Raw genomic sequence first — 13606 nt, forward strand, 5'->3', positions numbered from 1 at the left:
AGGCCAGACTGGACACTGGGGCTGGGAGCAGCCTGGGACAGTGGGAGGTGTCCCTGCCCATGACAGAGGGTGGAAGAAGACTTTTTTTTAGGTCCTTTCAACCCAAACCACTCTGGGATCCTGTGATCCTCATGCTCTGCACATCACACCCACAGACACATCACAGAGCAGTGCACCAGGGAATCCCAAAGCCAGTGCCTGGGACAGGATTTTTCTTGTAGCCTGGAGCAGTGCTTTCAGCCAAGGTTTAAATCTCTGAATGAAGGGTTTAATGGAATTTCTGCTGTCCTTATTCTGCAGGCACTGCAGTCACAGAGATGTTATTTTCAGTGGGATTGACTGCTCGATCAAAGGGTTCTTGGCACTCAGCCCCATGTGCCAAGCAAGCAGCACGGCTGCGGCAGCCTCAGCCCCCTGCCCAAGGGCTGGGCAAAGCACCAGAACTGCCACAACCAGTAGAAATTTTGCTGAATAATTATTCAAAGCAAGAGGTGAAAATCTAGACAAGATCTTGAAATGTAAATGGTGATTTGACCACAATAAATATTTTCCAGGCCCAGAGCAGAGGCATCTCAAGGACAAAGCTGTGGGCTCTGACACAGGTAATTACCCACACCAACAGCATTCTTTGGAAATGAAGAAGTATGAGGCAATTTTGTCACCTAATGGGAAAGGGCATAAAGCCAGAAAGGCTCTATATGGTTTACCAAGAACATAAATAGAGTAATTGAATCATCACCCAGCACAGGCACTGCTAAAGTTATCTATACTGTGTATTCCTTTAAAAAATGCAAGGACACTAATTAAAAAGGAAGAGAGACGTATTTCTTCAGAACAAGCCTTTAGCTACAATGTACTTTTTAATGCCACAAATACCTTTGCTTTCATTATGCTTTCATTTATTTAATTTTATTTAGCCTTTTATAGTAAAATAACTATTGGCATTATTAGCAATAATTCTAACATTTTAGAGAGCTGCTTTGGTGCATCATATAATTATCTCTAACTTAGGGCTGAGTAAATTTCAGTGAGTTTGAGAAAAAGAAGGAAATAAGCCTTTATGGAGGTTTAAACAAGAGAAGCTCAGGAATATTAACCTTTTCTGCTTGACCCTTTTTGCTCTGGTTTAGTGGAAATCAAACTATATAATCCATCATTTTTACACTAAACCACAGAATTTGCTAAGGTGTTTTTTATCCTTTTGCACACAATAGAAGGTTACACAGAGCTCCTCAGATCCTAAGGGGTCACAGAAGGTTTGCCATTGGGCAGGGGAGGGCTGGTGCATCTTGTCAAGGCAGTTTGCAGTTCTCAGCTGTGGAAGTGTGCTCAAACATAGCACAGATCTTCCCATCAGTGCTTCACACAGCTCAAGAATAGCAGTAGAGGTGATCCACATGGATTATAGCATGGGAGGGGCCATATTATGAGGAAATACAGATGGGAAAGGAGTGTGCTTGTGAAACAATCTCTGTGTGAAGTGGCCTCAGTAGCTCAGGAGCAAGCATTAAAATTCAGGTATTGGGTGCTGAGTAGAAGCTGGAGATCTCTGATTCCAGAGGGAGGCATGGAAAGCAGCTGTGAATAAAGCATCTGAGTAATTCAGTTAAAAAAAAAGCCAAAAAAAGGTCAAAGAAAGTAGTGAACATCATTATGACAAAGAAAAGGAGAGAAATTGCAGTAACAGTCTAAATGGTACTTCTGTTTTCTGGGCATTATAAATCCAGGCTGCACAACCGAGTTCTAGACTGGCAAATATCATTTTGTAAAACTGTACAGGAGTTGGAACACTGTTCAAAGCTTAGAGCACAAAAGGCTTGGGCATTGGGTGGTGTTTTAGAAAGACATAAGGTTTCCTGGGGCATAAAGCAGGGAAGGATTCAAGTAAGGAACATAAGCAGAAATGTACATAACTAATTAGTGCACAGAATATTTATGAGGAAATTTAGAGGCAGAGCATATAGATAAATAGCTGAAATATAGGTATGTGTTATATTAGCAAAGTGCATCTTTACCCTGACCAGCTACCAACTGGCCATCCGCACTTGGAACAATTGAATTAGAAGTTCTATAAAGGAAATAAGATTATTCTTAGAAATACTGTGTGGAATTCACCTCATTTGAGAACCTCATCAGTTCTGAGCAGACTGGGACTATCTGAAATCTCCACTGGTTTTCCTGCATGAGGGCAGGTGAGAGTAGGGGTTTGTAACTCAGCATAATTTCAGTCAATCTTCTTGAGGTACATTTCTGTCTGCAATAAACTCTGAGCAGCATGCTCTGAGCTTCTGGCAAAGGTGCAGGGCAGGGAAGAGTAGAGCTGTTTTCTCTCTGAAAAACAAAGGAGATGGCATTTTTTGCTTATTGCTGAAGGTAGGCAAGAAAGAAGGTTTGTTGCTGAACTCCTAGAACCTGATTCATATCCAGGATATCCAAAAGTATTTTATCTGTGAAGGAAACATAAGATTAATTAAATTGCACTGTTAAGAAAATCAGTCTCAGAAAGCAATGTGAGCTCTAAAAGTAATGACATTTAAATGCTTCTATAATAAATTCTGCTTTAATAAAAATCTTTATTAAAGCATTTTGATGTTTTGTCTATGAGTAAGGGAGGGTTTTCATTTGAGCTATAAATTATTTTACTTCAATCATGAAATCATTTCAAATAAAAAGCCCCAAATATTACAGACAACTCATCCTCAATCAGTCTGCTTATTGTTATTATTATTGCTGCTAGTCATTAGAAAATGTCATAGCTAATTATAATTGACAATAAGACCTTGCATATCTAAGTCAATATTTTTATAAGATTTTAATATGCATGAGGTCTTAGCGTATTAATAATATAATTGCTCTAAAGTGTGGGACAGATTCCTGACTGTTTTATGGCAGCACAGCTCCCTCGGTGAAGCTGGAATTGAAAAACACAGCAGCAAATCATGTCCTGGTACATTTGTTGTATCTTAAATTTTTTTTCAGTCAATTTCTTTTCCTGCTTGTCCACTGCCTTATTTTTAAGTCAAATTCTTTTCTGTCATTCAAGGACATTATATTATTTTCTGGATTTTTTTTTTCTCATTGTTATATTTAGAAATTAAAACCTGTTACTTCCTCACAACAATTAAAAGCATTACAGTGCCTCAGAAAATCTGGAATCCTAATTAGGCTTGTGGTGCTTTGATCCACAAAAGTACAGATCCAGTGGCATTTCATCACACTGTTATTATTCTAGAATGTATAATGAAAGTATCAGAAAGATGATTCTGACGTTGTTTTTCTACCTTTTTTCCTTCTTGGTGGTGCTTCCCACAAGGAAACTGAAAACCTTCACTCAAAATCTTTTAAAAGCCTCTTTTGCTGAAATGCTGGGTCTGCAGAACATGCTTCCCTCTTGGAGATGCTTCCAGAGATCACAAATGTTGTTTTTCTATTGCTCAGTCTTGACATTTGGTATCATTTTTCCATTTGCTCCATCTTTGTTTGTTTGTTTGTTTGATTTGCATTTGCCTTTTGCACAAAAATCTAACTGTAAAACTTCAAACATTTCTAGGTTGCCATTTCTTGTAGTTGTTAATAAGTGCACTGCTAGTAAGTGCTAAAACTTTAGCTGCATTTCTAATTTTGCACTTGTAATGATTCCCCACTTCAGTACATAGCACAGCTAATTTACTGAGTGTGACATAACTGCAAACTTCCTTGAGACTTGTGTCCTCGTTAGAGATAAATAAGGCTCAATTAAACAGTGCTTTATCACAAATACAGGTTGTTTTCTGCCAGAAGTTGTTTCAGTTTGGTCTCTGGATAGATGTGTGGGTGGAAGGATATCAGCAGTGTTGGTTTTTTATTGTTTTCCCTTAAGGATTTACTTAGGAGCATTGAACAATCTGGAATTTCTTCATTGTCATAAACCTGATATAACTTCAGCAGCTTCCAATACAGCCCTCTCAAGCAGCTCTACTAATACTTTATTTTGAATTATGTATTTGTTTACTCATATTGATGTGTCACATATATCTTTATTATGTGTCACTGTGAATATAAACCTCACTGTGGTCAGAATTAGATATGCAGAGCAGCCTCGAAGAACATGCTGTTTGCATCCAGAGCGTCTGCCAAGAGACAAGGACCCATAATTCTTACTCAAATATTACAAAGATGTTACAATTTCTCATTAGGATACTCATTCCAACTCTTTCCAAGTCTCAGCCCATCCACTTGTTCCCATTGTTTTCACAGCCCACTCTTCTCTCTTCCTGCATATTCCATGCATTCACAGAATCCAGGATCACTGGAGCTGGAAAATCCCTGCCAGCCCACGGAGTGCCAGCTGTGCCCAATGCCCACCTTGTCCCCAGAGCCCTGAGTGCCACCTCCAGCCCTTCCTGGGACACCTGCAGGGACGGGCACTCCCAGCCTCCCTGGGCAGCCCCTGCCAAGGCCTGAGCACCCTTTCCATGGGCAAATTCCTGCTGGTGCCCACCCTGAGCCTGCCCTGGCCCAGCCTGAGGCCGTTCCCTCTGCTCCTGTCCCTGTTCCTGGGAGCACAGCCCGACCCCCCGGCTGTCCCCTCCTGGCAGGGAGTTGTGCAGAGCCACAAGGGCCCCCCTGAGCCTCCTTTGCTCCAGGCTGAGCCCCTTCCCAGCTCCCTCAGCCCCTGCTGGGGCTCCAGCCCCTTCCCAGCTCCCTCAGCCCCTGCTGGGGCTCCAGCCCCTGGCCCAGCCCCGTTCCCTGCCCTGGACACGCTCCAGCCCCTGCAGGGCTCTGTGGCCATGACAGGCCCAGAAGCGGCCGCAGCCCTCGAGGTCCCTCAGCAGGGCCAGCCCAGGGGCCGGGCCCTGCCCTGGGCCTGCTGCCACCCCAGGGCTGGCACAGCCCAGGTGCCACTGGCCTCTGGCACTCCTGGCTCTGTGCCCAGCCCTGTCACCAGCACCCCCAGGGCCTTTGCCACCAGCAGCTTTCCAGCCCCTCTTTGCCAGCCCAGCTCCGTGGGGCTGGGGTGAGCCCAGGGCAGGAGCTGGCACTTGGCCCTGCTGTCCCTCAGCCCATGGATCCTGGCCCTGCTGTCCCTCAGCCCATGGATCCAGCCTGTCCCGATCCCTCTGCAGAGCCTTCCTGCCCTCCAGCAGATCCACACTCCCACCCCACCTGATGTTATCTGCAGACTGCCTGAGGATGCCCCCAATTCCCTCATGCAGATCATCCACAAAGACACTGAGCCGGACTGGGCCCAACACTGAGCTCTGGGGGACACCCCTGGTGCCTGGCACCAGCTGGATTTGGCACCATTTCTGGGTCAGGCCATCAGCCAATTTCTCATGCAGAGAGGGTGCACCTGTCCCTGCCATGGGCTGCAGCATCTCCAGGAGAATGCCATGGCAGCCTCCAAATCCCTCTCTGTTGCTATAGGTGTGTTCCGTGTAATGAGCACTCATATTATCCAGCACATGGAGCATCTCCTATCACTTCCAGCATTTGCTCTTTGGAGCTAATGCTGCTGAAAAGGAAGTGGTGACACCAAGGTGGAGTTTTCAAAGCATACATGTTGGGATTAAAGACAAACCACCATTCAGAGTCATTTGGACTAACCAGAAAACCTTGAGTTCCAGGGTCGCTGAGTTTTTGGCACAAGAGGTGGTGTTGCATTTCTCTTCACAGAGAAAAGCAAGGTCCAACTTCCCAAGGATATTTTCTGGGAATCACAGCGAGGAACCTCAGAGAAAGAAAAAACAATTCTTATCTCATTTGCTGCTCCTGTGTTTGTGCACAAGTGGAATGCATTGTGGAAGATTGTTTACCTGAAGGGAATTGATAATTAGATTCTGGTGTGAGTGTTTTGATTCACTGACCAACTGGATCCACGTGTGGATATCAGGACTGTGGGCTCACAGTCACAAGATTTGGTTGAGTGCTTGAGCAGGTTCAGTTTAGAGGTAGTGTAATATAGTATAGAATAATATAGTATAATAAAGTCATTAATTAGCCTTCTGATATCAATGGAGTCAGATGCATAATTTGTCCTGCACGTTGGGGGACACCTGCTTTACAACAGGGTGGGGGTGGTCTTTGCTTCCCAATCCTCTCCAGCCCAAAGGAGGACATGAATTTCTTTCAGCATCCTCTGCTCCCTTCAGGACAAGCTTAGAGCTCGCTCAGTGTGGCTCACATTCTCATTGCAACAGAGGATAACTTTTCCTCTCTTATCATGCTCAGCTAAATCTAAACAGAACAGGATCTTCTGATTTTCCCTTATGGCCAGGCTTGTGGTAAAGAGGCCCTTTTCACACTTGTGAACTACATTTGAGGGAATGTTTTGCTTTTCTGATCTAGTCTCTCCTTTCCAAGCCCTTTTGATCTGTCTGTGCACCGAGACAAGGCAATATCATGCAAATACACCAAGTGAAATAAGATACTTCTGCAGAAAATTACAAACCTTTCCCGGTTTTGCAAATGGATCACACAATTCACAGAGTATCAGAGGTAATTACAGAGTAACTATTTGTGAAGCTGCTGAATAACTGCACTTCTTCATGGCATGAAAAATAGCAGAGAGGTTGCATTTGAATGTCAAATTACAGCCTGACCTCAGATAAGCAAAATGAGGGCTAACTGATTCTATCAGTGTGCATTGTACCTGTAAGAAAGGAATAGGCTCCCTTTTAAAAATTTATTATCGAGTTTTATAAATCAGTGTTGATCCTTTGAAGTTAGCAAAGTACCCGGTTGAAATCCCTGGTTTAATTTAAAGTATATTTTTATTTGGAATTCTAAATGATTTCAAATGTAGTAAATAATTCAGTATTGCTACTTACAGTGGCAAGCAAAGAGCTGAGTGCAGGGCTAGGTGGAATATCACTTACAAAAAAAATTGGTCTTTTTGCAAGCATGTCTCCATTTTCTGCATAATTTAGGTAATTGATTCAGGGTCTGATTGGTGCTGGGTTATATGAAATAATTTTAATGTCTTATGTGCGCTTATGTACCAAAAAAAAAAAAATCCACAGAAAAAGAAAGTGAGTGAAAATAGAACCTGAAGAATATGGTGTATTTAATTAGCATTTTCTGGCATGGTGTGTGCATGTATCAAAGAAATGTTAATCTTTATTTCTTGCTTTGGTATTGTCAGCAACCTGAAAGTAAAGGCAGTCCTTTAGTCCCAAGTGATACATCTCATTTATGGAGAAAAGATAGGTGAGTATGGCCTTCCTGAGTCACCTCTTTACAGATGGAGTTGCTGAGCTTTGGGAACCTCTTAACTCCAAATCCAGCTTTGATATTAAGCCACTTCTTGGTTAAACTTGTGACAGTCTCTCAGTGAGGAAATAGAGTGTGACAAAGCTTTCCTCTTGCCTCATTCATCCTTTTGGAGCCCACATCAAAATACGCCCAGGGAGCTGGAGAAAGGAGACAAAACTTCTCAACTTCATTATTATTTTTCTCCCAAAGAATGACTGAAGGAACAAACCTGAGAAATATGTTCCACATCCTTTCCTTTCCACGCTCCTCCCACACACATGTACACACAGCCACTCGCCACAATCTGTGCTGCTCTGGAGACTTCCATGTGCTAAAGAAATACAAATTGAATAATAATTAGGAGGTTGTGTTTGTTTCTTGTCTTAGCACCTCATACAGGAGCCTTCCTGCTAAGCACTGATATGTTTATATTGCTATTTCAATAATGCACCACTTCTCATCCTCTATAAAGACAATCATTCAATGGGGAATCGAAATCTTCCTGGTGAGCAGCTCTGTCTGGGTTTTTAGTTTGTTGTTTGAATTCTGTCCTAGCTCAGAAATAGCTTGTGTTCTGGTATTTTTAAGAGAAATGCTGGCAATTACTGCTGTCTCCCTGACAATTTTGGAGTGGGTTTCAGGCACTCAGCCTCTCTTGAATCAGATCATTACCCAACGCTACAGACAAACGAGCCCAGTATTTGCTGCACTGTGTGATTTCTGGAGCTAAGCTTCAACATAAATAAAACCTTTGTTTCACAATACCATCTGTGTATCTAAGGATTCTTTAAGTCAGATTTGTCAGTTTTATATGACAGAGAGATTGGTATAAGCTGTGGCATTCTAGAAGTAAAGGATTGCCTAAAGAAAACAACAGCATAAACTCTAACAGGAGAAATAAACTTGTCCTGTGGATTATCCTAATAAAGTCATCAGATAAAACTTTGATAAAGTCAAGGGAATTGGATCTGTTAAAATACAACTTAATAAGTTTGAAACATAAGGGATGTAAACCAAGCACTGTTGTTTTTATTAAGTCAGCGATTCAGATTTTGTTTAGATTTCTTTGTTAGAACTAGGTTATCCTCTACTTCTAATGGAAAATATTATTATTGTATAAATTTCCTTGAATCAGACAAGCATGAAATAACCATTTCCAAACCATGTGGAGATGGTGATGATGATGATCATAATCATAATAATAATAAATGAGTTATTTTCTAGGAATTTACTTTCTGTTCAGGTAAATTTTAGGTAAAACGCTAGACAGTTAATGATTTTTTTATAGAGAATGTTTAAGTGATTTTGGATTATTTAATTACCTAAAGGAAAACTGAACTAAACTGGATTTCTTTGGGTTAAGTAAATTATAAACTTAATTTTGGGCCACAATAATTCTCTTTATGTGAAAAACCATTTTATCAGTCAAGGGAAGGCAAGGAGAAGTGATTTAAGCAAGTTTAGGAAGTCTTTAAGTGTTTATAGGAGTTGAAAAGCTGTATTTTATTTTGTTAGTTGTGGTACAAGACCAAAAATTATATTGATAAGCTCTAGTTACTCCTAGAAACTCTTGCTGTGTGCAGGAACAATGTTGACAACACTCAGTGCTTTGAAATACAAATTTCCTACGATACAGGCACATCTCATTTAGGTAGGATTTTTTTCCAGGAAGGACAAAAAGTGCTGATCCCAATAAAAAGTAGTAAAACATGGGGCTGTACCCCTGTACCCTCCAAAACTTCAGGTTTGGAGACACTGAGTTGCTCGATAATGTTTGTTTGGGGTTGGTTTTTTTTTTGGTTTTTTTTTTTGTTTTTTTTTTTTTTTTTTTGTTGCTTTAATTTCACTTTGGTTATTTGATCTGTCTCATCATTTTTGTATAAAACTCTGAAGCATTTTTAAACCCTGAGTTGGTTTCAGTGGGTTACTCAGAGGAGTACCAGCAAGTTGGGTATTTCAAATATTTACTGTTCCAGTAGAGTCTTGTGAACTGGGGAGAAAACAGAAGAGCTTTCAAAGTCCTTATAACCCTTGCAAACCTTTCAATATGCATTTCTAAACCCAGGTGGATTTTCCATTATTTTTAGAATTTTATTTATCAACCCAAACTAAGTTCCACTAGTTATTTTTGCATTGAGTCTTCCCTTCCTTGGATCTGCCTAGATGCTCCTTTCTGTGTGTGAGTTCTGTGCTCATCTGGATCTCACTGCTGGAGTTCAGAAGAGTTCTGTGCTCATGTAGACACAGAGTGGTGTCCTCTGATTACTGAGTCCTTCTGGGCAGCCCTAGCTTGAAAAGACTTTTAGTTAACTAGACCAGTGGAAATTTTGTCAATATTTTTCAGTCTTGCATCTCAGAGCATTAAATTTTCAAACAAAGATGATGTTTCTCAAGTGACAGCCCTAATGATACTTTTATATTGCAAAATTCAAGGTAGGTCTTTTTAAACTGTGCATCACAATAAATAGAGGTGATAAAGCTTTTAAAAATCTGGTTAGTTCCTTAGAGAGTCTCTAACTTTACACTTTTTTTATGATTTTGCATAAAATAACAGATTGGAAGTTAAGCAGTCAGTCTAGCTGTCTACCTGGTGCATGCAAGAAGACTCAGTCTTCCTTAAATCTACTGACTGATGGGTTTATTGGGCAAAAACCCAAACTAAACAAAAACCCACGCAGTAATAAAACTCAGTTTTGTTCCTAGTTTAGAAAGAACTGACTGTCCATTCATACAAATGAGGAAAAGTTCTGAATGTTGAATACTAACAAGTGAGACAGCCAAGGGCCTGAAGGGCAGTGACCATGCAGATGGGACAGGTTGTGACCAGCCTGGATCCACTCCAATCCCTTCCTACTCCCAGTTCAAGCATTTGGGGCACTGCCAGCAGATCTGGGTTTAAGCTTGGACATCCTCTGTTCATGTTTCAGCACAGAGAGTCTGGAGACATGAAACGTATGGAGAGGAACAGATGGAACTGCTCCATCCTGATGGTGTTTTCAACCTGGGTTTGCTTAGTGAGGGCTCACTAATGTGAGCTCAGGTGGAGGAAAACACTTTGCACAAAGTCACAAAGTGGAATTTCCCTGGTGTTGGGGAAGATGAAACAGGAAAGCCTTATAAATATGATTGCCTGGCAAAAGATTTTGAGACTATGGAAACGATAAATGAGATTGAAATGAAAGCAAGCTTTGAGATCCCTTTGTTACTGAACACCTGGAAAACAATGGTGTGGCCAGCTGAAGGTAATTCCCTTTGGATGAAACAACACTCTCTGCCTGCAGACAGGTCCAGGGTCAGAGCAGACCCTGCTGGCTTGGCAGAAGGGGCCCAAAGAGGAGTTTTTAGGGTTTAAAATGGAACACAGTGTGGTATGTAATGGTTCTTATGGGCTGTATGTAAATGCTGTATGATTTGTATCTTGTACTAGATTGGTTAGTGAGAACTACAATGTTCAGCACAGAAGAGATTTATTGTATGGTAACAGGAACCTCGCTCTCTTACTCTCTTTTACTCTCTAATCCTATTTTACCCTTTAGCTCTTTTACTCTCTCATCCCCTTTACCTCTCTCTTGCCTTCTCTCTCTTTCCCACTCTCTGTACTCCTCTGTGGCTGGCAGCTCCCAGCAGGGCCCTTGGCAATAAACCCCAAGTTCCACGACCTGGCTGCAGGGATCTCTCCTCTGTCTGTCCTGACTGTCCCACCCCCATCACTTCTACACCCTGGGACAGCAAAATAATGCAGTTTATTCAGGGTGGTGGGCAGTACAAGCTGGAGATACATTTCCCTCTCTCATCTCTCTCTCTTTCTCAACAACAAACTTCACCACAGTCACAGGAACCCTAAAAGGCAGTGGATATCCCCTTGTTTGGAGATTTTCAAACCAGCTGGGTCTCTCTTGTGTTTAGTAAATTAATTTTTTAAATGAATTCTCATCAAGTTTCTAATTATAATATCTTTAAATTTAATGTTTGTATTTCTGATGAAAGACAAACATTTTGGGGGCAGTCACAAGGGACATGAATAATTTCTTTAGAAGCTTATCTAATTAATTACATTTCTCTGTAATGTCTTTAAAATTTGAACTGCCATCATTTCATTAATTTAGATAAAAGTAAATCTTTAGTGTTTAAATATGACACTAGTGCTGAGAATTCTGATAAGCTTGAGATTCATTGTCTGTATTTTTTATTAAGTGAAGATAAAAATAGTGTTTAAAATGTTTGGCATTAATGATTTGCATATTAGGTTTTATTTGGTTTCAAATACATTATTATTTCATGCCATAAGTGCTCCCCTCACCTGTTAGTAAGTAAGATCATAAGATGCAAAGTAACATAAATATTGCTCATATAATATTTTGGTGAGTGTTTCCTTTTCTTCTTTAATATTCTTTCCATATTAAAGCTTTTGCCTCCTTAAGATGGAAAATGTTGAAATCCTGATGTGTGGTGATCTTCCATGTCCTGTCCAGGAGCAATTTTAATATTTCAGACAATCCCAGAGATGTAAAGCCTTTTATAGCACTGGTATATTTGAGTTTGTATTTTTTAAATTGTTATTTTTATGCCATTTCAATGTCAGTAGAGCAATTGGAATTTGCACATTTAGATTTATGGGTGGAGCCTCCCATCTTGTGGATGTCTTTAGCACACAAGGAGAAACAGGGCTGTAAGATATCAGGTTTGATTAGGTCTCAACAGAATTAACCCTGATGGAAACCACAAAACCCACAGTGTATATGGTGATTCTGCCTTTATTCATTTCTGTCACTTTTAGAGCTGTAACCAGTTGGTCCCTGAGCACTGGTGGGACCTGATCTTCTTGTACTTTGTAGTCATTTGTACTGAGAAGTGCACTGAATATTGAGATTTGTCATTGCTGATGATACAAATGAGGTAGAATGCCATGGATGGAAAATAATATTCACCAGAAGATGGACTTTGACACTGGGGTTGAGGTACCTGTGGAGGTGTGCATGTGCTGTGGAACAGTTTACCAAACTCTCCAAATCAGTTGGTGACCTCAGTTTAAACCAAATTCATGGGCTTGCTCCTTGGGGAAAAATAATTTAAAATATTTATAAGTACTCTCTGAGAAAATTAACACTGCTGAATTGAGGGAAAGACACAGGCAGCTGCCTCAGAAAGCTATTCAAAGTAGATGAAAACTGTTGGTTTAGCTTTTCTTGCCTTACAGCTCATTCTACTCTTCACAATGATAAGCAATTTTATGCAAAATAGCCCTATATTATAAATAATGAGTCATTACTTCAGTGAAAAAAGTTCCCAGGTCACAGTTTTGGTCAGTGGTAGATGATCAAAGTGCTTTAATTGTCCAAATTACTGTCTAGTTTCCCCCATCAGTCTCCCATCCATCTTTTTCCCAATGTGGGTCAGTACTTTAACTGTGTTTGCAATGAAGAAATAATAGATGTGCAGTCAGAACAATTAATGGAGTAAAATGTGCTGTTCTCTGCCAAAGATAAACAAAGAAATAAATCTCTGCTGTTTGCAGCCTTCCCTTTTCCATATATAATGGACTTTATCAATAAAACAATACAAACTCCATCAAAGAAAAATCTTACCAATTTAGACCAAGAAAGGTCTTCATTGAGCTAATCTCCAACAAATGCTGTTTGCAGCAGGGATCTATTTATTCTTTTCAGCCACCAAGCCCTGGCCATCCTTCTTCAGCTGGTGTTCCAACTCCATGATCTGTTGCAGATGAGGCAGCCCAGTTAAGGGTGGGAGACAGGAGGAGCACAGTCACAGTGCCAGCACTGCTGTATTTAATTCCCAATTAAATGTGCTTACCTTGGGTATTTTGGTTTCTTTCCTCAGGGAACCACAGCCAGGTGTCCCGGGTGCCTGTTGCTATCAAAGTTCTGGATGTGAATGACAATGCCCCTGAGTTTGCATCAGAGCATGAAGCCTTCCTATGTGAGAATGGCAAGCCTGGACAAGTGAGTATCCCAGGTTTTATGTGCTGTGGGACAGGGCTGGAGTTTCTCCCTGTCACCTTATGTCATCTTGATTACCAAAATGTGGGCCCATGTGTTCATGCTAACAGCTCTTAGCATGTACTCAAGATAAACCCATGGTCACTTTCATGGGATGTCTTCTATAATTTCACTTTGTGGGATGTGTTCTATAATGAAATAACCTTCTTTCCTTAAGGTTTAAATTAAAGGTGAGTTTAGTTTTAAATTAAAGGTGAGTACTTTGGGACAATATCCTGAAAAAATCCTGAGTGTCTTTAAGCTCCCAACATCACACTCTGTGCAATGGAGCTCAGCACTTTGTAAGTTCATGTGTCAGTAGGTGAAAGTTTAATCCAACCTGAATTCCAGTTCAATTATTGACCTACCTTGCA

At 40.8% G+C, this 13606-nt stretch overlaps 1 protein-coding gene across 1 annotated transcript in view; it reads left to right on the plus strand.

Annotated features, from left to right (window-relative positions):
* The window catches only part of CDH8 (cadherin 8), a 159315-nt gene that overhangs the window by 110214 nt on the left and 35495 nt on the right, over positions 1 to 13606 (plus strand). Inside the window, exon 9 of the mRNA XM_050979066.1 lies at positions 13075 to 13196. Coding sequence (XP_050835023.1) covers positions 13075 to 13196 — 122 coding nt within the window. The remainder of the gene's footprint in view (positions 1 to 13074; positions 13197 to 13606) is intronic.

Source organism: Serinus canaria, chromosome 11 (assembly GCF_022539315.1).
Source record: "Serinus canaria isolate serCan28SL12 chromosome 11, serCan2020, whole genome shotgun sequence".
In the NCBI taxonomy this organism is placed as follows: domain Eukaryota; kingdom Metazoa; phylum Chordata; class Aves; order Passeriformes; family Fringillidae; genus Serinus; species Serinus canaria.